Below are 25,898 nucleotides of genomic sequence, written 5' to 3' on the forward strand. Positions count from 1 at the left end.
TTATAGAGGTTTGTGTGTATGTGTTCTTAAAAAAGTATCAAAACTGTAGAACTTTCAAATATATTTACATATGTCTGTTAGTTACAGTGTTATCACATACAGCCTTTTCTCTTTTTTCGTCATGCACACAGTGCATGAATTTGCAGAAACAGAGCTTCATACCTTAAAACAGTAACTGGATTTCTCAGTCATTTTCGTTACTGCCTTTAAATATAAAATTTGAATAGAAGGATGCTTGATTGTTTATACATTGTCTACACAGGCCATGAAGTGAGCATTTTGAGTGAGCATTTTGAGTGCATGTATCGTAATGCATATACTAGGTCTTTAGACACCTTGTTCCATTTTTTAGTCAAGAATCATAGTCGAGCTCAGATTATACTATGATTTTTTTTCCTGAGCGTGAACCCACCTTTTGAAGTAGATGAACAGCACTTGCTGACAAAAGAGCTGCAGTGGTTTTGATAGAAAGCATTTCGAACCTGAATGCAAAGCCTTACTAGGGTCTTCCATCTCAGTGTGCAGACTTTAAATGTTCTAGGGGAACTGAGAAAATAGCAATTGTGTAGGGAGGGGAAGTGTGTATGGCAAGAGAGATGCTGCTCTGTATTTCTCCTTAAAGCGGTATCCTGGAATCACAAGCAAGCACAAATTACATTCTTCAACAGGAGGAGACCAAAAAAAAGAAATAACTGCACCAATAAATGGGTAAATACAAGTATCCTGACCCCTTACTGCTGCAGAAATAGGCAGGATTATGTAAACTATTTTGATCTTCATTGTGTTTTGTTCATTGTAATTATCTTGGGAGAAACAGTGCATATTTTAGCTTCCTTTGTCTTGGGAGATGATGGTAACACAGCATTGTACTACTGAGGCCTGGCAGGAGAGAGAAACAAAGTTGGGAACAGTAGCGAATGAAAGGCAGTTATTAACGTAGCAGAATGCTCATGACTTTTTCTTCCTGTGATGATTTCTTTTTATTTTTTCAGATACCTTTGAATTACAGGAATCAGCTACTGACAAAGTTGTGAATTTTTGACCTCCTTGCATAGTGCTCTGTGTTACATCAGATCTGCCATGGTGCAGGCTGCTTGTAAGCATTCACGTTCTACATATGGTGAGTCAAGACACTACCCCACAGCCTCTTCTAAATTTGGACTCTTAATCAGTAAGAGTAGGAGGCAAGAAATTAACTGTTATTGTGTTTTGTTCCTGATGAGCCAGATAAGAGAGCTCATTTTAGGTATCTGAAAGTATATGGCTAATCTTTGATTCTACTAATTCTAAGCTAATTTTAATGGTGCAAGATGATCAGGGGCGAAAAGCATTTAGATTTACATTTAAAAAATAAATAAAAAATATGCTAAACCAAATTTGTACTGAACTGTAAAAAGCAACAATACAAAATGAAAAAACTGGGCTCTGTAGGAATTCCTCCTGACTGAAATGCTGTAAGCAACAGCTCTTAAGTTAAAAGCACTGCAGATGAACCTGGCTAGACTGGAAAATATAAAAGCAACCCTTGCAAGCCAGCTTGGAAAACAGGAGCTCTGTTATGGGAGTGCTTCATTTATCAGCTGTCTTACAGTACAGCTGTTTCTTACTTAGTCTTTAGATTTCAAAGCAAACTTCCAACATCCTGTAAAAATTCAATTATCCCTAATTTTCATAAACATAGTAGTTTTAAAATATATGTATATATTTATATATATGTATATATTTATATGCCTATATCTATCTACACTAGATAGATATACACAGATAATCTATGCACAGCAAGCCAAACATACAAAAAAATAAATACTCTCACCCCTCTACTATATTTACAGATCAGATCTTATAGTCCAGGTTTTGTTAATAAATATTTCTAAACTGCCTGTACAGAATTTGTTTTACTTATGTTGATGGATAGCCACAAAGCATATTCAATATATTTACAAAATATCTATAAATATAGTCTTAAAATAAAGCAATAGCTACTGAACCTTCAGCCTGGCTGGTTATGTACATTGAATTAGTAGCTCAGCAGTTGCTTATTGACTATCACAAATGGGTAGTGCAACAAGTTAAAATGTGTATAAAAGATTATACATACAAAACTCTCACATCCTTTGGATGTTTGCTGTTCATTATAACTTTGTGGTTACCCTTCTGCAACATAAATAACGATTAAAAAGAAGAAGCAGGTTTTGTGATCCAAAGCAAATTTGTTCAGTGCGTTCTGTTTGGAGCAGCAACTGTATCCTCATGGCAACCCGTCATCTTCTAGGCTTAATGCTACACGCTGTGAAGGAAGAAAAACACACTTAAGGAGGAAGGTTTGACTTGTGAATTTTGATGCATTAGCAACAGTATCAGAATTTGGTTCTAAGTTGGGTTTCCTGTTAAAAATCTCATACACTACATATGCTGCCTATAAATCTAGGCTTCTGCTCATTCTGTGATTATTGAAATATTAAAAAGTTCTGGTTTTTGTCATTATAGGTCAAATAACCAACAATGGAATCAGCTGGAGATAATTCTGTATATAATCCCTCAACAAAATTAATCACTGTCAGCAAGTTCCTCAGGTACTTACTGCTGGGTAGACATGTCCAATTTGGGCAGTCCGCCCAATGTGGATTTCATCTTCATCTTCCTCTTCTGTGGTCTTCCTATATACTGGATTATCAAAATTCATGCTTTTAGTATTCTTCCGTTTCCAGTTTCTCCAGATGAGGTATCCCCCCATGCACAGCAAGCCAATAACCACTGAGGAAAGGGGAAAGAAACTGCCATTAGCTAGGTTAGCTAGTTCTGTGGGGAGAGCATGAATCTGTTGGGATGCTCCCATCTAAGTATCTGTTCTTGTACAACTGTCTGAAGGCCAGAACACTTTGCCTCATTTCAGCAGTTCCTCTACTCCTTCACACCCCCCAAGTCCTCAAAGTCAGAGGAGTCTATTTACGCAAACTTTGAAGGAGACCATACTGAAACATTAAAATCAAATCAGCTTACCAACAGGAATGACAATTCCAACAACAGCTGCTGTCACAGTTGAATCAAAGCCTTGACCATTATTTGAATCTGCAATTACAAAAGTATTGCTGATCATTTCACTTGTTCACTGGCTTTGAAATCATATCTGAAGAATGTTTTATGTTAGTAACTGTGTTTTTCTGCCTATTGGGAAGTTTTTGTTATCAAAGAGTTTACAAAAAATTTTGCAATAAAATAATCAGGGAGAAGGATGAAAAGAAAAGCAGGTACACACAAATCTGGGCTGGGCTGAGCTGTTTCTTCTTAGGAATGAAAACCTATTAATTAACACATTAAATACCTTCAAACACAATTAAAGAACTTAGCTCCGATTGGTTAATTAATACATTTGAAAGGATATTTGCACAAACAGTACTTAGGAGAATGAATTTTAGAAATCAGATTCTGCTTTCCTACATTCAGTACACAGTGTACCGAATCGCTATTACTCCAAATAGGCATCCTAGTTAAATAGGGATGATTTATTTTTTGTTTTCCAGATGGAGTCCATACTTAGGCGTGCAGCACTACCAGCAACACCGAAGCCAAACTAGTGGCAGGAACAGGGCAAGGAGTAGTATGAATTTGCAGGACCTCATCTCCAGAGTCAGTTTTACAGGTATGGGTTGAAAGCCTGCCCTTAAAATCCTGAGCGACTGGAATCACATCAGCTATGGTAACAGAGGAGTCTGTATAAAGAACATCTAATTCTCTTGCTACACAACAGGATGGGTCTGCATCTGACCTGTTTATCGCTCAGCTGCTAGGTAAGGTCTCTGATGGTACATTAGTTTTTGTGATACTGTATATATTGAAAAAGAAAAGAGGAATCTCATTTTCTTACAGTGTTGTGATAAATTGCTGTTTCCAGTGGTCATCTCAGAATCTATCGGGATGGACGGGGTTGGATGAAAACTTGAGGTGGTAACTGTAGCTTCTGATACAGCTTTGGGGATGACTTCAGTGGTGGTATTGGCACTGCCAGCAGGGGTCATGGTGGAAGCAGTGGTGGTACGCGATGCTGTGGTTGTAGAAACCAGTACAGTAGCTGAAGTAGTCGGAAGATCTGAAAAGCAAAAACAAACATGAAATTTAGTAAAAATAAATACACAAAGAAAATCACACATGGTGATGTAAATCTGGGGAATACTGTGATGTTTACTGGTTAGGAACAGAAACAGAATTCTGAATCTGTTTGCCACGTAGAGCACTGATAGTTCTTTACCTGCAGCTACCTGAAATCAAGCTTAATTTATTAACAGCAATAAAGTTCTTTGGCTAGAAGATAGTTAAGAAGTTAAAAGAAAAAACAAAACTTGTTTTTGGGAAGGTACTGAACTTGAACCAGGAACTATTTGCATGTTAGGGAAAATTATAGTGTAATCACCAGACTCATCAGCAATGAACGTGGCCTTTCCAGATCCAGTATCTATAGGGCACTAATGTGGTGAATTTTTATGATTTATTGGCCGTTCACACTTTTAGTCCTAGGCATCACCACTTTTTTTCCTCTTTCCACTCTATTTTCTCCTGATTATGCTTTCAAAAAATAATGCAGGTTTTCAATAAAGAACAGCATAGTGCTGTGTTCAGAAGTCAAACTATGTGGAACACAAAAGCTAATGGTTGTGTTCCACCATCAGGAACGTGTACTTTCACTGTAAGTATGATTTTACTAGGACAGCACAACAGCAATGTCATTGTATTTACCTTTGTAGCATTTTTTCATGTCTGGACCCAGCCGCATATTGTCAGGACAGGCACACGTGTACTTGGGAGAATGGGGAGAGATCTGAGGTGCAGGAAGACACAAATATTCACAGCCTCCATTTGGCTGGGGGCTGAGCTCACAGGAATCGGGAGCTATTCAAAGATGGAAGAAAAGAGAAATTATTTTCCTAATTGTTCATTTTTTGTTCTTGGCAAAGAAACATGAGGTCCTCTAAGAAGACTCTCTTCCACTCCCTACCTCAATTAATTGGTCTGCTTAAATATCTTTACAGTTTGGAGTGAAATCTTACACACTACTATAAAAACCATGAAGAGAGATTAGTGAATAAAAGTTTAAATGGCTTCGTGTGGCTCTGTTTGCCTTCTTGTTCAAACGTACTCATTCACAAGCCAATAGTTCAAAATGCTATACAGTAGAGATGACATTTGAATGGCTTATTGATTACCACTAGTAATTATTTGGAACATTCACAGACTGATGCTGAACTAGGAGAGCAGCCTTTGCCCAGCTGTACATCCTTTCACAATTAACAGCAGGCAGAAGTAAGCCATTTTTTCTCATTGAACTTTCTCATGTAGTTTCACAGTTATCCTGTGTCAGAAATTGGCTTCCTGTTGTTCTAAGGCAATTTGTTCTAGCAGTTGCTTAAGATTCTGAAGACACATACACAACATGTGTTGCCTGATATACACAATCTTCATTCTAAAAAGTTCACTTAATGAGTGCTGTGAAAATGGCCAGAGCTTCAGTGCTGGCTGTGAGGACCTCAAGGGAATGAGGCAGCTCTCCCCAGCTGCCAGACTGCACTGCAGTCTGTGCCACTGCAGCCTCACCGCTACTGCTAGCGAAGCCGGCCGTGAGTGCCACTCCTCATGCTCACCTTGCTGTAATAGTTCCAGACTGCAGCACAACCCAAACAGATAATGAATGTCACGCATCAGAGTGATAAGAGTAACTCTGTTACCAAAGATGCTAATTAAACAGCTATTAACAAATCGCAGGCTTTTCAATAAGTGCTGCTGCGGAAATAATTACACAGGAACTTCAAACATCAGGCATTGATTTCACATTATTACCTGTGCTTTTTCTCTCATCAAGAACCATCAGAAAGCATTTCATTTACTAGCTCAAATAAGTCTGATTTAAGGCCACGAGACCCTGAGGACATGTCTTACCTTTGGGCTGCTTTAATTCATGAAATACCACGATGTCATGAGGATTATTGAGATTTTCTGCTAAAACGGAGATGTCCAAGCCATTCAGCCTGTTTGCACTGAAGATTGCTTCATTCTCCAGGTCAGTCCAGAACACTCTGTCCTGCAGGAAATGCATAAAAATTCTGACCTGACCCTGCTCAAATCCAATTCATACTTGATTAAACTCCAGTAATCACAAAATCAATCCATTGCTCTCCTGCCTTGGGACACCTCTGATTCATGGTAGTTTTACCTGCAGCTTTTTTCTTTCAAATACTGTTATCTCGAATAGTTAAAAGCACAGCAATTGTACAGTGGTTATAGGAGTGCTCAGTAAATTGAGTAGCTATGAGACTGAGATGAGGGAGCAGGAATTTGGTTACACACACACAAGATTTGCATCCATTCTGATTCTGAACTTTTTTTTTTTTTTTAAATCAAGGTGGACTAAAATCAGAACCAAAGGGCTACACTAGAAACTTCTGCTATCTGTGCTGATTTTTTTTCTCCTTTACAAAGATAAGACCTGCGTGAAACGGGTGTCTGTGAAGAAACCCGTCCTATGATCATACCTGGAAGATAAGTATCTATTTCTTTTTTGTATTAGTATCTTTGGTAAGGCCCGCTGTGACTGAAGATGCAAAATACCTGGTCAAGGAGGTATACAGGATTGCAGTTATCAAACAGTAATTAGTTGCTCAGTTAGAATTTATCTATATATTGTGCTGCATGCTAAAAAAACACGTGCATTTCAGTAAGGAAAGACACATTGCTGGAGAACAAGGGCAAATTACCAAAAGCAAAAGGATTGTCTGTTATTGTAACTGGCCATTCAGATAAGAAAAGGCGTACAGCTTAAACAATGCAAGAGGTCCTTCCAAACACTGCTGATTCAGGACAAAACTACAGAGCAGCAACTTTCTGGGGAAACCTGTGCCCCAATCCAAATGCCTAGATCTCACACACATTGCATAGGAGGAAAAAGGAGTTTCAGGAAGAGGGTTTTGCTGTGTCAAAAGCCTGCCTAGTTCAGTGAAATGAAAAGACAGGAAAGAAAAGGAAAGGAGGTTGTGACAGACACCTTAACAGGGACCCAAACAGACACCTTTCCCTACTACAACTTACCTGGAGCTAGGTGCCAAAGTTCAAGCTTTTGTTCCCGTAATCATTTAAATATTCACACAAAGGGGCTTAGCTACAAGAGAGAAGACTTCACTGCCCCAGGCCAGTGGTGCTTGGCAATCCTCTGCCAGGGTGCAGAAAGGCTGCATTGTCTCTCTGCTTCCACCCAGGCAAAGCAGGGATTTGCGTTATGTCTTCCATACCCCTGGAGTACTCCTGGGATTTGAACATACACTTTAGATCTTAAGCATGAGGTAGGAACTGCAAGGAAGCAGCCCTGGGCCCTGCCACTTGGTAGCTGTGTGTAAACCACTGGCAGAAGTGGGGAAGCCTATTTATGTAGTGATTTCTGTGGGTTCAGGTCCTAGTTCTTCCCTCATGAAATCTGAGGATCTGAACGTTTAAATATTGCACTGCTGTTAAGTATTACTCTCTGTAATGCCAAGTAAGGCTGCAGTGAATGGTACAAGAGTACTGAATCTACAGGAGTAATTGGGTTTTCAGTGCAATATAGTAAAGCAGAGGCTGGAAGCCTAATGCCTTTGTGAAAATAGGCGTATGTCTTTGTAGGATCAGAGCTGTAATTGTTTGGCAAGGGACATTTCTCTGATGTGTGGCAGGGTTTTTGTGTCATAACTGGAGCAGTTCAGCTTGAACGAGAATTATCTGACTTTTCCTGAACTAGGTGAACAAAACCACCTTTTTAATGCCAAATCCCCGAACCTAGCAATGCACTGTTGCACAGTGACTGCAGGGGGAGCCCGGCGAGTGCCTTGCTGGCACAGATACTCCCAACTGAAGCCTTCAGACCCCTGAGACAGGTGAGCACATTTCTGAGGATACTTCTGCAGATACTGAGATGGGCAGAGGGAACATGGAAACAATCAACCTGCAAGGCCAACGCAGCAAAATTTAAGAGGCCGTCCTCCCCTGAGGATTCTGTTAGCACTGGAAAGCGCAACACAAGCATGCAGACGTGGTGTGAAACACAGATGCTGAGAACAGCAGAGTGCTTGGCGCAGGCGGAGAGGCTGCTCTGAGCCCATGCAGCTCCTTTCAAAGTCTGACTTGTCAAAAGACAGAGGACATGCTGCAATGGCACTCTGTGGACGGTCGGCCCACCTGCTGATCACAGTAAGTGCCTTCTCCTGTCCCTCACTAATAGTTCTGGCCTTTGCATGGACAGTCGGCTCAATTCAAATCAAGGGAAAGCCATTACCATTTTCCAGTTACGTGGGAGGCGTTACTCCGGGCACCACCTGCCCAGATTCACTTGTACTCCATTAGGTAAAAGCATGAGACAACGCACTGCTCCTGATTAAGGGCTTTGGAAAACAATTTTCCCTGCTGAACCCACACCAGGTTAATCGGTTTCTATAGCAGCGAATGCCCTCACTGAGCTTTCTGTGCTATGCAAAAGGCAAAGCTTTCAATCAAGAAGAGCTTTGAGACCTCTTGCAGACTCAGTCTGTTATGTATCCGCTCTTGACTCTTACCTCAAACACTGCTAAGCCGAAAGGATGGCTCAGATCATCAACAGAGGAGATCAGAACTTTTCTGTTGCTGCCATTGAAATCAATGCAGGACAGTGAATGCAGTTTGGAGTCTACCCAGTAGAGACGCTGATTCAGCAAATCTGAGAAGTAAAACACAATGAAACAAAATTACACACAGCTCCTGCAACTCTTTTTCTCTTGCCCAGCATGTTTTTCCTGCTGGCAGCATGACTAATCTCTTTATTATTGGCCCTTTTTTTTTTAACACTAGTTCTGATTTTGATTCAGCGCCCAGATATGCTGGGATAAGACCTTGTAAGTAAGATTAAAAAGGAGGAACATTCTGGTGTGTGTGTGTGCCTGACTAACAGCTTTCTACAATGAGGTTCTTTTGTTACTGGGAGGAGCGGGGCTTCTAGCACTTGAGGCTTCCCAGAGGTGCCCCATCAGTGCCTCTCAGGGAGCAAGAGGCTTCATCGCTTAGGGCTATTCAGTTCTTGGCCTCTTGCTGGAGAACGATGTCTGAGATTCAAATGAAGCATCCCTCTGAGGGAGCCGTGCGATTTACACATTCTCTGTGATGAAGTCCTGGGTTTCAGAAGTCCTTGTGCTGCAGGCTGAGGGAATGCTGGTGGTGGGAACATTCCTACCACAGCCAGACAGATTTTGCGGAAGGTGCAGGTAAGAGTAGAAGGGAAGGATCTGATGCTACTTAGAAGGCTATGAAATTAATTTCTCTTCCTGGAACAAATCCAGTTATTTTGGATGAGATTCACTAAACTAAGTGCTAGTAGATGAGTGCCAACAAACAAACAACAACAAAAAAGAAAAACCATAATTCTGTAATTAAACAAGCTATTAATTTGTTAGATATTAAAGGATAACGTTATTCATTCACAGCAGTAGCAATTCAACAATATGTGATGGTAGTAACATTTTATCCTATGTCCTTTTTACGGCCAGAATTTTCAAACATCAAGCAGAGAACCTCATATCTGTATGGTGTTAAACATATATGGCTGCAGCTCCAGATGAGGCTGTCCCCTGCTGCCCCAAGAGTGCAAGAAAATGTCCTTTCCACTTCCACAGCTTGGTGCAGCAGTGAGAATGACCCTCTGTGTGCCAGCAGGATGCAGGGTATGGGCTGAGACGGGCTCTGTCTCACTGCTCCCATCCAGAGAGGCTGGGCAGCCACGCTGACAGGGAACAGGTTCTGTATGCTGGGTCTCTTTTCTTGGTGTTCCATGCATTAAGCAGTCCAATGAATTACCTCGGCATTGTCTCTGAGACAAGACCAGAGAAACCACTCCCAAAATTTCCCTTTGTCTTAAAACACACCTAAAAGCAACTCAAGGCTGCTGCGTTATGAGGTACGATACGAGGACTGCGGCAACACTTACCACCTATGCTTGCTACTGAACCAAAATCACTCATGTTGAAGAATACTGAGTGACAGAGAATTTCCAGGATTTTTGTCTGCAGGTGCCTTTACAAATTTACAGTTTTGTTTTCCTACTTAACAGAAATGAATTTACAATAGCCACAGTGGATAGTGTAGCTCTAATCTGGGCACTTACCAAGCGTGATGCCATTTGGCCACTCGATGTTGTCAGCCACCAGCACTCGCCGCCCCACGCCATTGAGGCCTGCTTTCTCAATCTTAGCTTTGTCTCCCCAGTCAGACCAGTACATGAACCTGAAAGAAACAGATGCAAGAAAACAGTAAATTGGACCCAAAGGTAAGAAATTTGCGCGATTGATCTGAGTAGGAGTTGCAGTGTTCTCTGCTTGATACTGCGAAGCCCCTCAGTCACTTCAGCTCATTCTGATACACACCTAGCAGAGCCACCGTGCTCCTGTCCCACTGGATACTCTGCCACACAACTTGCACCTGAACATAAACTCTTACCTTGTTGATCCCATGCAAACTAACTCCTGGTGTTTCTGCTAGATCCGTAGACTCCACTTAGCCAAGTCGCCCGTACTCCAGTCAGACTATTTATTTCCCAACATAACCTGCGTGCCCGAGCCAGCTCAGGCCCATCTGACACATGCCCTGGTATTATTTTCAGAGCTTTAACTGCAGCAGCCTTGCAAAGATTGAGCTGAACCATCTCTTTGAAGCATCTCAGCAGTTCCATTTAAATTAATGGATTTAATTATGTTTTAAAGATAAGGGCATCCGTAAGCCTTGATGGCAATGAGTAGTGCCTATGAGTTTTGTTAGAGAGGCAGAAAGATGACAGGAATTTCCCTGTTGGCAATGGAAATGTTTGTAGTTTTCACACCTACCTCCTTGTGGGGTCAACAGCAATGGCTCTCGGCTCACTGAGGTCTCTGTTAAAAAGCGTCCTCCTCTTGCTTCCATCTGCGGTGGCCACCGAGATAGTCTTGTTTCCAGAATCCGTCCAGTAGATATTCTTATGAACCCAGTCTATTGCCAGCCCTTCAGGAGAGTTCAGCTGGCTGTCTATCAGAATCACCTGCTCAGCTGTGTCGCTCGCTTTGTCTATGTAGGCACTGCAAATATAAGACTCATCACTGGACTGACACGCGGCACAGGAAGGGCTCTGCAGATGTGCATGGGGCCGGGCCTCAGAAACAGCTGAGTGCTGGGCAGCACCACTCCGACCTCACGGGAAGAAAGTGCTCACGTGGCACGAGGATGGACACAGAAACCTTTATGGCTGCATGCTGCATCCTTCTGCGGCTTTCTCCTACATTTGTTCTTAACTCCCTGTATCTGGATGGCAGACACTTGCAGGACAGGGAACTGCCATTTTGCTACCTGCTTCCTGCTATAACTGCACAGGTTAGCAAAACTAAAAAATAAACCTGTGGGTGTTATATATATATGTTATATATATATATGTTACGAATGTGTTTGACTTAGGGCACATTAACTTCAATAGTATAATTTTACAGGATTCATGGACATTGGAAATGATGATTACACAGCTTGCTCTGCAGAAAAGATGGGACTTACAGCAAAGCTAATGCAAGCAGGAGTGAGAAAGAGAAAAATTCTGCTGTTTGGAGAAGGAAGCAGGCTTGGTACAGCCATATTTAGGGTATGAACGCTGTTCAGCCCTCAGCCCCAGGGCATTCACTGTCAGAGAGCTGCAGACGGAGCAGTGTCTCAAATTCTCTGGATGGATATGAAGCCCTTACCCACCCTGCCGGTGCCTGCAGTGTCAGACACAGTGAAAGCAGCCTGCTTTCTTCCGAACCATCTCCCCATTTTCAGTGCTACACAGGGCTGCTCGGGGTACCTGCCTAACTGCTGGAGTGTTAATAATCAGCACACCCTAGGCAAATTTCCCTGCCAGTGGCATGGGAGCTAGCACAGCCTGCAAAAACCCTGGCTTGGCTCCCATGCTCTGAAACCAATCAACCTTTGCCTGATCATTAGCTAAAATCCAAAACAAATCGCTGTAGGAGTTCCAGTAGGGTGCAATAGCTATGCAAATCAGAATATACATGGGGAATTTTCAGTGCATAAATTAAGTGTGTTTTTGATTAGGCACACTTACAAGCTCTGGTACATAACACTGTGATGGATGCATAAAAACAGCTGAGAAAGGAAGGGGAACAAAAACTACAGAATGTGAAATATGGTCTGTGGTCAAGTGCTGTAAATTTAAATCTACCAGAGACTACAGTGGTCAACCAGCGTCCATGCTGCTACTTCCTCACTTCCACCATTTGCCTCCTTTGCATTTTCAGCTGCTAAGTCCTTTGAGGTTTCACATACAGCAAGCACACAGCACAGCAGCAGCCTCACACAGCACCACTTAGCAATATTGTGATTCAGTAAACAGGAGTCTCCGTGTAATTGCACAAATGCAGCAGGATCTATTATTGACGAAAAGCCTTCCTACATTATCAAACCAAGTAACTGCACAAGCCGCTGATTTCTTTGTCAATTCCTGAAAAGCTTGCAAAGTCTGGGCCACAACACGTAAGCCAATAAGGGAATAAAAGCCCTTGGGTTCACTGTGTTCACTGGATCCTGCATTGTTTTCTACAGATCGTCTTTACTTGGTCCAAACTGAATCATAGCTTTACAAAGGTGCCGAAACACACATTCCCTCTTGCCCCTTACCTGTAGATTTTTCGGTAGAACAAATCACACCAATATATTCTGTTTGTTGCCACCTCCACATCCAGTGCCACAACGTTTTTCAGCATGGGAATGATGCGAGAATAGTCCCTTTTCACCAGGTCTATCTTACGGACCTCATGGCGGTTGGTGAAGATCAGGTATGGACTCTTGCCTACCACAGAAATAAGTGCATTTGTCATTTTAGCAGCTGGATTCTTTCATTCCTGATACAACAACAAAGTGAAGACCCGCCAGTCACTGATCTGCTTTGTGAGAAAGCTTTGCAGCAGGCCAGAAACAAGTGTAAATGGTTTCCAGAGACAGAGTTAACACTCTGTGTTAACACGTAACGCACAGGGGGACAGTTGGACTAGGTGATCTTGGAGGTCTTTTCCAACCTTCTAATGATTCTTGGAGACATGGATGGCGACAGCACCTCTGTGGTCACCAGATGTACAGCAGCTCTTACTCTGCCCATTCTGCTAAGACACAAGCAAAACTTTAGGGAACGTCCTTACCTTCAATTCTACATTTTAGATTATAAATACAAGGGCCAGATTTTGGTGATTCATGGGCAGGACAAGGAAGAGACAGTCCTCTGGGCTGGCTGGAGGGAAGGGAGACAGCCAGACTCAAGGCATGACAGAGCCACTTTGAATCCAGCAAAGCCAGGACTCAGTGCCAGGAAGACGTTTTAGACCATGATGTAAATGCAGAACTTGCAGGCAGCACCTCAGCCTCCTTGGCTATTCAGAATGGGCTCCAGGGAGCCAATTTCTGATGCTAGGAGGCAGACACCTACATGGGTAGGTTCAGACAAAGAGGTACATATTCTTGCCATCTGCAAGTAGTACAGCATGTGATTCTCTGTGTTCCTAAGTGCCACTAAAATAGACTGCAAATCAAAAAGTTAAAGCTTCAGTTTGCTGGTTGTACACCTGCCTGTTTAAGGAAGGGACAGGATGGGAGACTCTGAACGACCTTTAGACTAGTCTGTCTCCAACAATGGCCAATAGAAGAACCTTGGGAACAGCATCTTTCCACTGGGAAAGGCAAAAAGGAACTGAAGAACATGGCACTGGAGGGGAGGAGTTAGGACAAGGTTCTAGCTCTACATGGCATTGCAGGGCTCCGAGCACAGACTCTCAGGTGCAAAGACATTTTCTGACCAACAAGTAGACTAGTGTCTCAGGATTTGGTAAGTTCTAATCCACTGCAGGTGTGAGACTAACAGACTTTCTGAGGACAGCAGGACACTGTACATATCTTATAGAACCTGGGAAAAAAAGCTACGTGAACATGCAGGATAACACTAGGCAGGCAATCTTCTATTACAGGTAATTCATCCTTCCCCAGGAGACCCACCATTTCCGTTAATGGAACCCTCAGCATGGCTAACGCTCTGTTCTCGCACAATTCAACTTTCTATCCCTCTGACAAATACATTCATTTCTGCAATGAGCTCAAGTAAACTGCTGGCGTTCGTGTTGGTATTTGCATATGAGGCTGGGAGGGTGGAGAGGTGGCTAACCTACCGTCTTTTAATTGGGTTGTCATCTTCCTTTTAATACTATTACCAGTAAATGTTTTGCTGCAGTTTTTAATAAAACCTGCCAAGAGACTTTCTTTTCTAGTTTTAGCTTCAAACAGCCAACTAGTGCCTGTAATCTTGCTCTACACACCGTTAAAATATTCTGATCTGAATGATCAGTAGTTCTTGCCTAGAGACGCATCTGCTATCGCTGCAGCAGTTCTGCGCTGCTCGAAATGAATGTCTTTGCTTGCTAGTTTCCTTTTGTCTCTGTTCCTCCAGCCTCAGCCCTGCAAGCATGTTTTCTTATCAGAGTTGTGATGTTGAGCAATCAGAGTTTAAGTGCCTGTGGGGTTGTCTTACCTACGGCTTTGCAGTTCTTGGACAGGGTGTCCATCTCATATCCCTCGTAGCACTCACATTTGTAGTCCCCCTTGTAATTAATGCAGATCTGGCTACAAGCGTCTGGATTCTCACATTCATCTATGTCTGAAAGGAGTGTTTGAAACCCATCAATAACTTGAAATCAAACCATCTGTGATGGAGCAATGCTGAAGTGAATATAATCACGTCTCTGTATGGTGAAACACAAGGGACTGCTGTTTGCATGTAAATTACCTCCGCACGTTTTTTTATCCAGAAGCTTGTATCCGGGCGGGCATTCACATTCATAACCAATCTTCAAGTCTTTGCATATGTGTGAGCAACCACCGTTGTTCATAGAGCATTCATTAATACCTGGAAGAGGTATACAGATTATCCATGATAAAGGAGGCGTTTTAGTCATAAGACTGAATGAAGTTAAGGGTGGTCAATGTCCTCAGAAATTTTCCCATAGCTATCACCGTTTGGTAGCCAGGAGCTGGCCACACAGAGCATACGAGTGACTTCACAGGTAGGAAGCCATCACCGTATCTCTTCCTTGCTCTTTATTATTCCAAACCAACACTGTTAGGATCATTTGGACTGAAAGCTGGTGGCAAATGAACAGGGAGCCCTGGGGATACAGCGTTTGCATCTCTGCATCTCATCCCATCAGAGAGCTGCTGCTTTGAGCATATTCTACCTGGCGTGAGGAACTTCCGAGGGACCTAAGGGTGCTCTCCAGGAGACTCCTCCTTCCCCATGCACTGGTTAATGTTGACTTTTCTGAAAGCTCTCTTTGAGCTTTAATAATTCATGCTGGGGGAGTCTCATCTCCCAGGGGCCAGCTATTTCGAAATACTGTACTATTTTCCCCTCTAGCTCCAAGGAATGATCTGTGTGACAATTCCAGAAAACACCGAAGTTCAGTCTGTCAGAGATGTTCCATTAGCACTGAGATACAGTCCTCCCACAAGTACCTCCCACATGACAGTCTTTGCTAGCAGCCTGCATCAGCCCAAGTGTGCAATTTATGAAGCAACAGCCCCCTCCTCTCCCGGGCCCCTCTAATCCGAGGCCACCTCTCTGATCCTGTTTTCCAGAGCTGAAATGAAAAACAGACTAAACATATCCTTTTAACTAGAACTGCATGAGGTTCAAGAATGCTGATTTCCTATCAGAAATAACATTTCTTGTTGTAATTAACCTATGAGAAAGGTGAAGAGAAAGTGCTCTCCCTAAGTGAGACTGCTGAACAGAAGCTGTGGGATTTCAGGGACAGTGGGCTCAGTGGAACAAGCAAAACTGATTTACTTCAATCCTTAACACAATTTAAAGGCAAATTTTTAATTTAGCTTTTACTTCTTGCTTTCTTGCACACTGTAGGTGAGTAGCACAGCTGAGCCATTAAACCAGTGCTCTTGGAAGAAAATGAAAACAACCACAAGCCAATTAAGTCAGTAAGACCTGGAAAATATGCCAAAAGGAAGCCCAGCTCAGCTCTGGGATGCCTTCACCTTCCTATCAAAGACGCACACACACTGATATCAATAAATTATTAACAGAGCAAGTTCACTAGGCTCCAAGAAGGTGTCCACAGAGTCACGTTATGTGTTATCACTGCTCAATGATGTTTATTAATGGGTATCACCTATTCCTGTACTTGCAAAGGCCTCTAGCAAATTGGATCATAAACATGCACAACCGCTTTCTGCGAAATACAACAAAAACAATTCAACTAACTAACTAACAAGCAAGCCCTCAATGAGATGATTCCCCTGGTTTCAGAGGTGCTTTGTGGAATGGATTTAGTCTTTAAATCAAGCATTGGTTCACTTGCTGTACTTCTCAACAGGAGCTGAGAAGGAACCAGACAAAGATGTCAGCCTGCTGCCCTTCTGCTGGACAGCTGCTCCCTATTACTCAAACATTGGCAACACATTCACCACCTGCCTAAAATAAGACACATGGTGTTCTGCAGTGCTTTTTGGGGGGATCTTGGAGGGCACTGCAGGGTGTCGCACATAACTAGACAGACACACTGAGATGAGGAGCATGCCCTGCATCTCCTGGGCTGCTGCGTGGATTACCTGGGGTTGGGTGTTACATTCACAGCAATCCACATCGTTCTGCAATCTTAAAGAAACGTGTTTCCTTTGGAGATTATTCTCTGCTCAGCTTCCTAGCTCACGTGACACTAACTGCAGTCAGCCATGGCACCACCGTTAAGGTTGAGCACCAAGCCCAGCTGTGCTGCTGCCCAGTCTCCTGAGACAAACTGGGCTGCTGGCCCTGTTGTGAGACCTCTGCAGACAGACAAGTTGCAACACCCACTCAGAAAGACAGGGAGATGTGGATTAGTGCAGAAGAAAGCAAGGATGTACTGAAAGCACAAGGTAAGAGCATCCTTACTGGGAGCTCGTGCACACTTTTTGTCTGACACAGAGGAGAGACCAACAGCTCCCCGTGAATGCGAGATATTTAAGCTGCAGGCACTGAGCTCCATGCTACTGGTGCTCCATGATGTCGTGGCGAGGGACAGCCCAGCAGCCTGTCCGAGGCTTTCTGCATGAGGGAAAAACAAGGGTGTTTTAGTGATGATCTAGGCTGGGGCTGATGCCTGCAATGTCCAGGGAGAAGGGTGAGAGAGGCTCAGCCCTCTGGCCTGTGGCTTTCCATTCTGCTGCCTGCCTGCCCAGAAGCAGACCAGGCTCTCATGGCTTGGCTGATCTCGGTAGCCCACAGCCGGCAGGATGCTGCGGACAGAAACCTGCTGCCATTTCTCCAGCAAGCAGCAACAACACACAAAACCCAGAAATGGCTGAAGTCTTATCTTAGTGGTTGCTGCCTCTCACTGTGTTGTCACCTTCAGAGCACGTTACCAAAGCTAAGTCTTTATAATGTTCTGCTCATGTTACAGGAATTCACAGGTAATGTTAGCAGTGAGGCTAAATAAACTGGTCCGTGCTGTGGAGGACACTAGTGTCTGTGAAGTCCTGTGCTCAGCTCAAACATCCCTCCAAAGAATAAAAACTGAACTGAGAAGGGCACAGTTCACACTGGCAGATGATCAGACTAGGCTACTAATTATATTCATGTGAAGGGTGAAGAGAGAATAAAGGCAAGGAAAGAGAAGCAGAGTGAGAAATAGAATTAGCAGCTACATGTGGTTACACTCAAAGCTGTGAGCACCAGATGGAGGAGAGGGGAAGCAGTTACAACAGGAGCAACACGTAGAAGGCAAGTACTGTACCACATTCTTTCAGAGGCTCGTCAGACCAGTCCCTGCAGTCTCTATGTGAATCGCACACTTTGCCTCCGTCAATGCACTCTCCACTCTTACACTGAAACTTGCTGGGACTTTCACATGCTGACTCTGTCATGTCGGGCAAGAGAGGAAAGTAACTAAGTTAGATGAGGCTCATGACAACAAAAAGCCTGACACAGAGCTTCAAGAGGGTGTCATTAGCAGAAATGGGATGGGATTAAGCAAATGAACATTAAGCTTGAGTATGATGCAAGGAACTTTTCAAGACGTGCAGTCTGCCTGGTCAGCACAACCATCTCTCCCAAGCGACCCCGCTGCCAGAACGGCTTAAACCTCTCCGCAGGAAGCAGCCTGCCATGGCACAGAGGAGCAACACGGGCCTCCTCCTCCCTTTGCAGCGGCCACGGATCTCTCACAGGCTTACACAACCGAGCACGAGGAGCGCAGCGCTGTTTGTACGTACCTTGGACGCAGCCTGCCTCGTCACTGTTGTCAGGACAGTCGTGCACCTTGTCACACTGCTTTGCTCCGTGGATGCAGGTCCCATCCCCACACTGGAATTCATCCGGCCGGCAGGTCACCAGAGCTTTAAAACAACACATTTAAGAGTTAGCCACGCAGGACTGGGAGCTTTTGTGTGGCATTTTTCACCTGACACTAGTGGAGTTTGCACCCTCCTTCAGCAAATGGCACAGAGCAGCAGCTGCTTCCACTAAGCAGGAGAGGCAGCAGCTACCTCAGCCACTGTCCTCCTGTGCCCCCCGACATCCCAGATCATATTCTACACCCTTGTGAAGAAGAGCCCCAAAACCCACATGAGCAGACACAGTCAAAACAGAATCAGTGCAGACAGTGAAGCTTCTCAGGTGAGACATGAGAAAGCAAGTGGGCAGCTAAACTTTCAACACTGGAGCCTTTCTGGGGCCTTCAGCCCTTGCGAGAGGCCAGGCTGCATTTCAAACAGGAGCGCAGAGCGGCACTCGGTATGCAGGGCAACTGCTCCTCAGTTCTGCCTTCCAAAAAACTGTGTTTAAGCTGTGTTTTGAAACATGTTCAGCCTAAGGTCATGGGGCAAGATACACGTACAGTGTCTCTGCTAAAGCCAATGTGATCACACCAGGGATGAAGCTAGCAACACAGACACAATCACTTGGGTTACTGAACGCCCATTAGCTAACCACAGACCACTGGAAGGCAGAAGAGCTCTGCTGCCCTGTGGCTTGGTGTTTCTTGGGGTTACAGGCCGAAAACATCTTCACAGGGTCAGGCCAGACTTCAAGCCTGAAGCTCACTTGCCCTATTTAGATTATTACAGACTCAAAACAGATGTGATGAACAGCAAAGTTGGGGAAAAAATAAATCAGGCTGCTGCACTGATCATGCTAAAAGCAGTTATGTTTCCCTCCTCAAGGTTACACTAAACCTTCCTAGATGGGATCTGACTTGCAGTGACAAGGGTGCAGGCAGTGGCTGGCCAGCGAAGGGCTGTAGCCTGTAGCTCACTGGTGAAAACAGGCTCCTCGTTCCTGGGACGTGTTACATGGCTTGTTTCTACGGAGACTGTCTTCCAGATGTTTTCTTAAAATCCTATTAAGGCAGCACACCCCGGAGAGCTCTTGATTCTAGCCTTTCCATCTTGCTGATTGCAGCCTGGTGCCATATGACAGAAAATCACTGCCTCTGACTAGCTGGAGGAGGTCAGCACTGAGGGTACTACACGGGAGGCGAGCACTACGTGGCACACTTCCCTCGACAATTTGACAAACTGGTTCTAATACAAAAACTACTACTTTCAGCTAACCCCAAAGAGCCATGGACATGCAGAGGGCTGGCATCAATACCACAAGTATTGGTATGCACAAAGGCTCAGCATTGTTGGTGATAGCATCCATAGGGTGCAGGATCCAGATTCACAACTGCTGCATGGGACTGAGCTCTTGTGCATCTACAGGCATTGAAGGGCATGAGACGGGAAGAGCAGCAACTGCAGGGCTGGTGGGGGAAGGGGGAACTCCTGCCGTAGAAATACACACTATTCACAGGAGAAAGGTTAGGAAATAGCACTGCTCCTTGGAGAGGAAAGCCATATGGACTATATTCATAAAAAGCTGCAAAGCAAGAAAAAAATCCCAAGCAGTAAGCACAATTATGGGACCAGCTGTGTCACCACATTTCAGCTAATAAACCCAAACGCAGAAATGGGAAACCTCAGTGGGACATCTGGGACAGCAGCTCCAAGCGTTTGGGAGCTGTTGCTCAAAATGGAGAACAATGAAGGAGAGGAGGAAATGAAGCTGTGGTCTGGGAGAAGCACAGACCACAGACCTGGAAGTGGCACTGAGTGCTCCTGCAGGGAGGCAGAGGCACTGCTGTTTGAACCGTTCCTGCAGTGTGCGACCACTTGCCTGAGAGACCACCTTCCCCATACACGATCCCAACCTCTTCCAAACTAAACCTCGGCCGTTGCAAAGCTTTTCCTACTGTCTTACCTAAAATTCCCTTACCACAATTTCTTATTTTCTTCATCTTCCAACATGAAAACCAGTTAACTTCACCCTTTCTGGAGCAACTTCTACATGTGAAGACAGGACAGAATGGTCCTCCATTTCTGACTGTAGGTTTTAACTCCCCACAGACATGCTACAAGTAATTACAGCCAATGGGGGCCTTGTCTTTCCTGGATCATGGAGCAGGTCTCCAGTTTATCAAGTACACCTGCAAGACGTGGCTACAGATTTGGAAGGCAGCTGTTATAAATCCTACTAATTGTCCTCAAAGCTCTTCCAGAAAGCAGTTATAGCTAGATGCTAAGAATAGAAAGGTTTCTAATTCTACAACAAATTAAGAACTTTGCAGGAACTGCAAATATAACAATGCACTAACACCACAAGACAGAGAAAAATGACTGCACAGTCCCAGCTCAGTTGCTAAAGGGACTGCAAAACACAGATGTGGGACTTTTTAACATTTTTGCACAAAGCTCTTGCTTCAAGAAGAGACAGAAGACTGGAAAACAGGCTTGGCTTTAAGGCTCGTTTCTCATTCCAGCAGGGCTGTGGAAGTTCAGACCTTTGAGAAATGGCCCTTGAGCCTCTTAATCAACACCCAAAAAGAGCAGATACAGTGACAGCTCTTACTGATCACAAAGATATTAAAACGAATATACAGCACTTCTATCTTTTGGTGCATTTTTCAACAGAAGAAGGGAGAATGCTATGTCTATTCCTGGCCCGGAGAACTTAAGTTTGAGGTGAGAGGGCCAGGAACCTCGTTATCCTGAAGCTGGGACACAAACCCAGCTGAGCACCATGGGCAACATCCCAAAGACAGATATGAGCTGTGCTGTTCATCCGCACAAGATGTTCAGAAAACTGCTCTGCTATTTTGGGGGGTTTATTTTATTATGGAATCACAGCAGTTTTATGGTCATCTTCTCAACTCTGTAAATCGAATAGGAAACAATTTACCAAAGCCGTGCTAAATTAACAGGCACACTCAGACACACTTTTCATTTGCAAGTACTGGGCACAAAGCTGTATTGCGCAAATTCAGCAGATACTTTCCAGATTCCAAGTCTGAGCCTCTGTTTCTTCTGTCTTCCACCCCCCCCTCTTTTTTTCCCCCCAAATTTAACTTAAGCTCAAGAGAAACCCAGCATTTGCAAAATGCATCAACCCTGTTTTATAGATGGGGGGACAGAGGCATGAAAGTGTGAGGTCAGGTCTTCAGGGGTCTGTTTTCTAGCTGTCAGCTGTAAGCATTATTTATTCTCCCTCCTGGATACCCTAACCTGAGTTGCAGAGAATATTTTAAAATATAACCATTCCAGATTTGGAAACTAATAAATCAAACCTAATGTTCATTTTATACATGCATATATGTATTTTTTGAATATACATACTGGGGAAAAAAATAACCACTCAGCATTCTCACACAGCTTTCCTGAAATGTCTCCTTCGCTCCTATTTATTTGCTGGTTTTGCTGCCAAAACCTGTTCACCAACTGTCACCCTTCGTTCCTGCTCCACTCATTTATCACCCCAAAATAATTACAACAAATAACTGGTGGTGGCCTCATGACATGTTTTTTAAAGCTCCCATCCCTCTGTTCTATACAATGCAAAAACCATATGATCCCCTTTCGCAAGAGAAGAGGCTACCACAGCGCTGGTACCCTCAGGTTTAACCGAGGGAAGCCCAGCAGTATCTGTGCCATTCCTGCTGGTACAGGGATGGAGCAGTGTCAGGCAGCTGCAACTCCTTGTGTGCCACGCAATACGGATCTAAAAGAGAATTTCTGGAAGGGAGGAAAAAAATAATAAAGGTCAATCCCTACACTCTTCACTCCAACAGGCGAACAGTGATTGTGTGTTTCCAGAGTGCTCACATACCACTTCCTTACCGCAGGCGTGTGCACCTAAGCAACAGCTTTGGATAGGACGGGGAAGCAATGTTAGTTTGGACTCTGACCTGGTTGACCCATCGGCTACAGCTGCACTGAGTGCCACAGGCTCTCCCCTGGCTGCTAACCGAGATCCCCTACCCACAGAGCACGCAGTAGCAGGGTTATGCCTCTCAGTTAGGAATCACTGGGGTGATTCCTAATTTGCACAGGTGTAAAGCAGTCAACCCTGTACAGAGGAGCTCGTCAGTAACTAAAACACAGGGCTTTGGCTCTCAGGGTTTCCTGGCTTCCTGCTGAAGGCAGCATAAGCAGCTCCCATGCCCATTTCTCCTGGGTAGATAAGCTGCATCTTGTGCCGCACTGAGACTCACTGGGAAAAAAAAACACACTACAAAAACTTCAAGCACTGAGTGCACCCTAGTCAGGGAAATAACGGTCTCAAGTCACTTCTGCCCTCTCTAGCCACATTTCCTCTTTCTTCCACTGGTTGTCAGCACTGTGCCGTGCTGCGGCCACGTCCAGCTGTGTCCCCTGCCCCACAGAGGCTGCCCTTGGCGAACCTGGAGGTGCTGCTCGGTGAAGCTGCTCTGTAACTGAGGGCTGCTGTCACAGCCGTGCTCCTAGGCCTCGGCAATCTGAGCTCAGCTGGCACTTGCTGGAGTCTGTCAGATCATGGAAAGAAGCTGGGGAATTAAAATTCCTTCCAAGTTGAACAACAGGGCCTGAAAACTCATTTTAGATACATTCCATCGAAAGTGCCATCTGGAAGCTGCTCCCCTCTTCCACCACTTGGAAATGGAAGGGAGCTCACCTCCCCTCTCCTGAGCTGTGTGACATCAGCCGTCCTGCCAGGGCACCACCACTGCACGGAGTGCACCCTGGGGGGCAGAGAGCAGCTCTCTTGCTGGAAGCCCCCTGTGCCGTACACCAGCTCTTACCTGTGTTTGTAACGAGGGCCTCGCCGCTGCCTCCTGCTTCACAGGGGACACAAAGACAGGACTCTGCAGGAGGCCTCAGAATGCGCCAAGTCAGCACAGGTTGTCCCAGATAACAGCGCACACCTCCACCTGACAGGCTCCTGCCTGGCTTTCTTACTGTCACTTCACTCTGAAATGGATGCAGGAACCAACTGTGCCTCCTGAACCCACTGTCCCTGCAACACCGTCTGCCAGGACTGCGCTGACAGCGCTTCGGGCACTGGGAGCACCGCCTGGGTACCTCCTGACAGGAGCTACGTCAGCTCCCGTGTCACCTTCCTCCTGGAGATGAAGAGAAGCCATCCTACCTGCTCCATCCGTACTTGGATAGGAAGGGGCTGACAGCAATGATATCCTGGTACCCAGCAGGTGAAGTTGCTCCCTAACAAAATAAGCTGGGCTTCTCCTGCTCTGCTCTCGCCCCCCTTTTAAAAGAGTCCTTGGCAATTTTAGAGGTACACCAGGATTATCTACAGCTCACCCTGGTGCTCTCCTACCATGCAAACAGCAGTGTACACACTGTACCTTACTGCCTCCTCCTATTGCTAAAGAAGCCAACAAATTCACATCTGTCTACCTCTGCCCAGAAGAGTCTGATCCTTCCTCTCCTTGAAGAGCTCTCCCACACAGGCTGCTCTGAAGTCACCTGCCCAGACTCAGCGTTGGCCTGGTTATAGAAAAATGGTGCTGGAAAAAGGGAACATTTTCTTATGCACCTTTGTAAAAATGTCTGCTTTCTGCAGCTGGTTGCTGCCTTCCTCCCCAGAGGTGGCCCAATGTCAGAGCTACTAAATAGATACAGCTATGTAAATATTTTATTTTATTCCAATCTTGTGATTATGAATATTTTAGCAAAACATTTTGCTCTTATTTTCTTGTCTCCCTCCTCAGATAAGTGACCAGCTTGAACAGTTTAGTGACTAAAAATGGATGAAACATTCAAAATACCACGCACACCAACAACACCATGTTAAATGCATAAAGCCAGCTGAAAATAAATCCATTATTTATTAGCTCTGTGCCTGTAACAAGCCAAGCTCAAAGTGCATTTCAAACTGGATTCTTCAGAGGTACTGCTCTTGAGTGCCTCGTTCAGTACACTCTAACTTCAGAGGCAGGAAATTAACTATTTTTTTTCAGCTGATCATATATTCCCTTTGGCATTATGGCTTCTGACCTCCAGGCTGTGACCCCATTGTGCAGTCTGGGGGCTTTGAAATTTTTTCCCATTTTCCACTCCCTCCCTTTCTAGCGAAACAGATCTCCTCTGAAGCACGGAACCACTGAACAGCTCCTGCACCCCCTCTCTGCATGGAAAAAAAAAAAACAAAAAAGGAGTCTGGAGTATACCTGACCCTGCTGAGACGGGGACCCAGCCGTGCCATTTGGGACACAAGTGCTCCTTTGTCAGACACACAGTTGCTGCTCAGACAACTCGCATCAAAGCCTTGCCTCAGACCCCAGCCCACGGCGCCTTCTGGCTGCCCTCTACCCCCGAGGAGGGCCCTCAGCCCCTGCACACACTCACGGCAATCCTGCTCGTCGGACTTGTCCTTGCAGTCCTCGTCCCCATCGCACTTCCAGTTGAGGTGGATGCATTCGCCATTGCCACACTGGAACTCGTGAGCCGCGCAGGTGTTGAGGGCCTTGGCATCGTAGCCACACTTTTCTACAGATTCGTCTGACTGATCGTCGCAGTCCGGCTGGTTGTCGCAGACCCACAGCTCCGGGATGCACACGCTGTTGTTGCACTGGAACTCGTTGGGGTTGCAGGTCAGAGGGGAGCATTTTCGTTCATCGCTGCCGTCCCCGCAGTCGTTGTCCCCGTCACACACAAAGATGATGGAGATGCACGTCTTGTTACTGCACTGGAACTCATTGGGAGAACAGGCTTGGGGAGAAAAACAAGCAGGTGAGCTGCAAAGTCTCCAACCTCCCCCTTGCCACCGTGCTGGCTTTAGCACATTACAAATGTCTGAGACAGGGGAAAGGAGAGGGCACAAATGCATTGTCTTGGCTGTCCTAAACTAAACTACATGGCAAGCAGCAGGTGAAAACACACTGCACATCGCCCCAGCTGTGCCCTGGAGTGCTCCCTGCCTTTGTGCTGCCCTGCAGCAGTAAAGGGAACGCACTGACCCAAGTTGTAGCCCCAGTTCGACCTCCCCACCACCCTTCTGGGCCATGGGCAGCGCTGCAGAAGAAGAGGCAGGAAAAATGGGGGGCCAGCTGCAGCCGTGCCCTGGTGCTGAGGCAGGAGCAGCCCTGTGAGCCCCACTGTATGGGGACCAGGGTGGACAGAGGGGGCACACCACAGGGGTCGGAGGTGTGCTGGCAGGTGCCGGGGGGGGACCCGCAGCGCTGCGCTGTGCTCGGCGCTGACACCACCAGCTTCCTGGCTGTCACGAGCACAGAATCAGGTTTGAGGATTTCACAGTGTGCCTGGTTTTGGACATATTAAGTGGGATGTGTAGGGTAAATATTTAGTGAGTCGAGCATCAATTTAGCTGCAATCTGCCAGTAAGGCCCTTTACAACACACTGAATGCCTTCCCTGGAAATCACAACTCAGCATTAACATACAAATGAGACGTTTGTCAGATATGAAGCTGAGCACTGAGTGGAGCACTCTTGTCTGCAAGCCTGATGGACAGCTGAACCAGAGAAACCTGCTTAAATTAAA

The 25,898-nt window shown here is 45.1% G+C and overlaps 1 protein-coding gene and 1 long non-coding RNA gene across 7 annotated transcripts in view; one reads left to right on the top strand and one right to left on the bottom strand.

The window, feature by feature from the left end:
* Positions 1-623: 623 nt before the first annotated feature.
* Positions 624-25,898, bottom strand: part of LRP8 (LDL receptor related protein 8) — a 171,286-nt gene continuing 146,011 nt past the window's right edge. For 5 of the 6 annotated variants that reach the window (XM_048061915.2, XM_048061917.2, XM_048061918.2 and 2 more), the window contains 15 exons: positions 24,745-25,107; positions 18,298-18,420; positions 17,820-17,942; positions 14,822-14,941; positions 14,567-14,692; positions 12,673-12,844; positions 10,860-11,087; positions 10,145-10,263; positions 8,568-8,707; positions 5,929-6,070; positions 4,732-4,884; positions 3,866-4,087; positions 3,001-3,069; positions 2,582-2,754; positions 624-2,287 (listed from right to left, as the gene is read on the bottom strand). In XM_048061915.2, the coding sequence (XP_047917872.2) occupies positions 2,249-2,287; positions 2,582-2,754; positions 3,001-3,069; positions 3,866-4,087; positions 4,732-4,884; positions 5,929-6,070; positions 8,568-8,707; positions 10,145-10,263; positions 10,860-11,087; positions 12,673-12,844; positions 14,567-14,692; positions 14,822-14,941; positions 17,820-17,942; positions 18,298-18,420; positions 24,745-25,107 (2,312 nt within the window). In that variant the 3' untranslated portion in view covers positions 624-2,248. The remainder of the gene's footprint in view (positions 2,288-2,581; positions 2,755-3,000; positions 3,070-3,865; positions 4,088-4,731; positions 4,885-5,928; positions 6,071-8,567; positions 8,708-10,144; positions 10,264-10,859; positions 11,088-12,672; positions 12,845-14,566; positions 14,693-14,821; positions 14,942-17,819; positions 17,943-18,297; positions 18,421-24,744; positions 25,108-25,898) is intronic. The other variant, XM_048061916.2, reaches the window with a different exon arrangement.
* LOC136791379 (uncharacterized) lies at positions 993-9,421 on the top strand. Its single transcript, XR_010833267.1, has 5 exons — positions 993-1,120; positions 2,488-2,573; positions 3,522-3,640; positions 4,740-6,049; positions 6,392-9,421. It is a non-coding gene; the product is annotated as an uncharacterized lncRNA (long non-coding RNA).

This window comes from Anser cygnoides, chromosome 8 (assembly GCF_040182565.1).
Source record: "Anser cygnoides isolate HZ-2024a breed goose chromosome 8, Taihu_goose_T2T_genome, whole genome shotgun sequence".
NCBI lineage: Eukaryota > Metazoa > Chordata > Aves > Anseriformes > Anatidae > Anser > Anser cygnoides.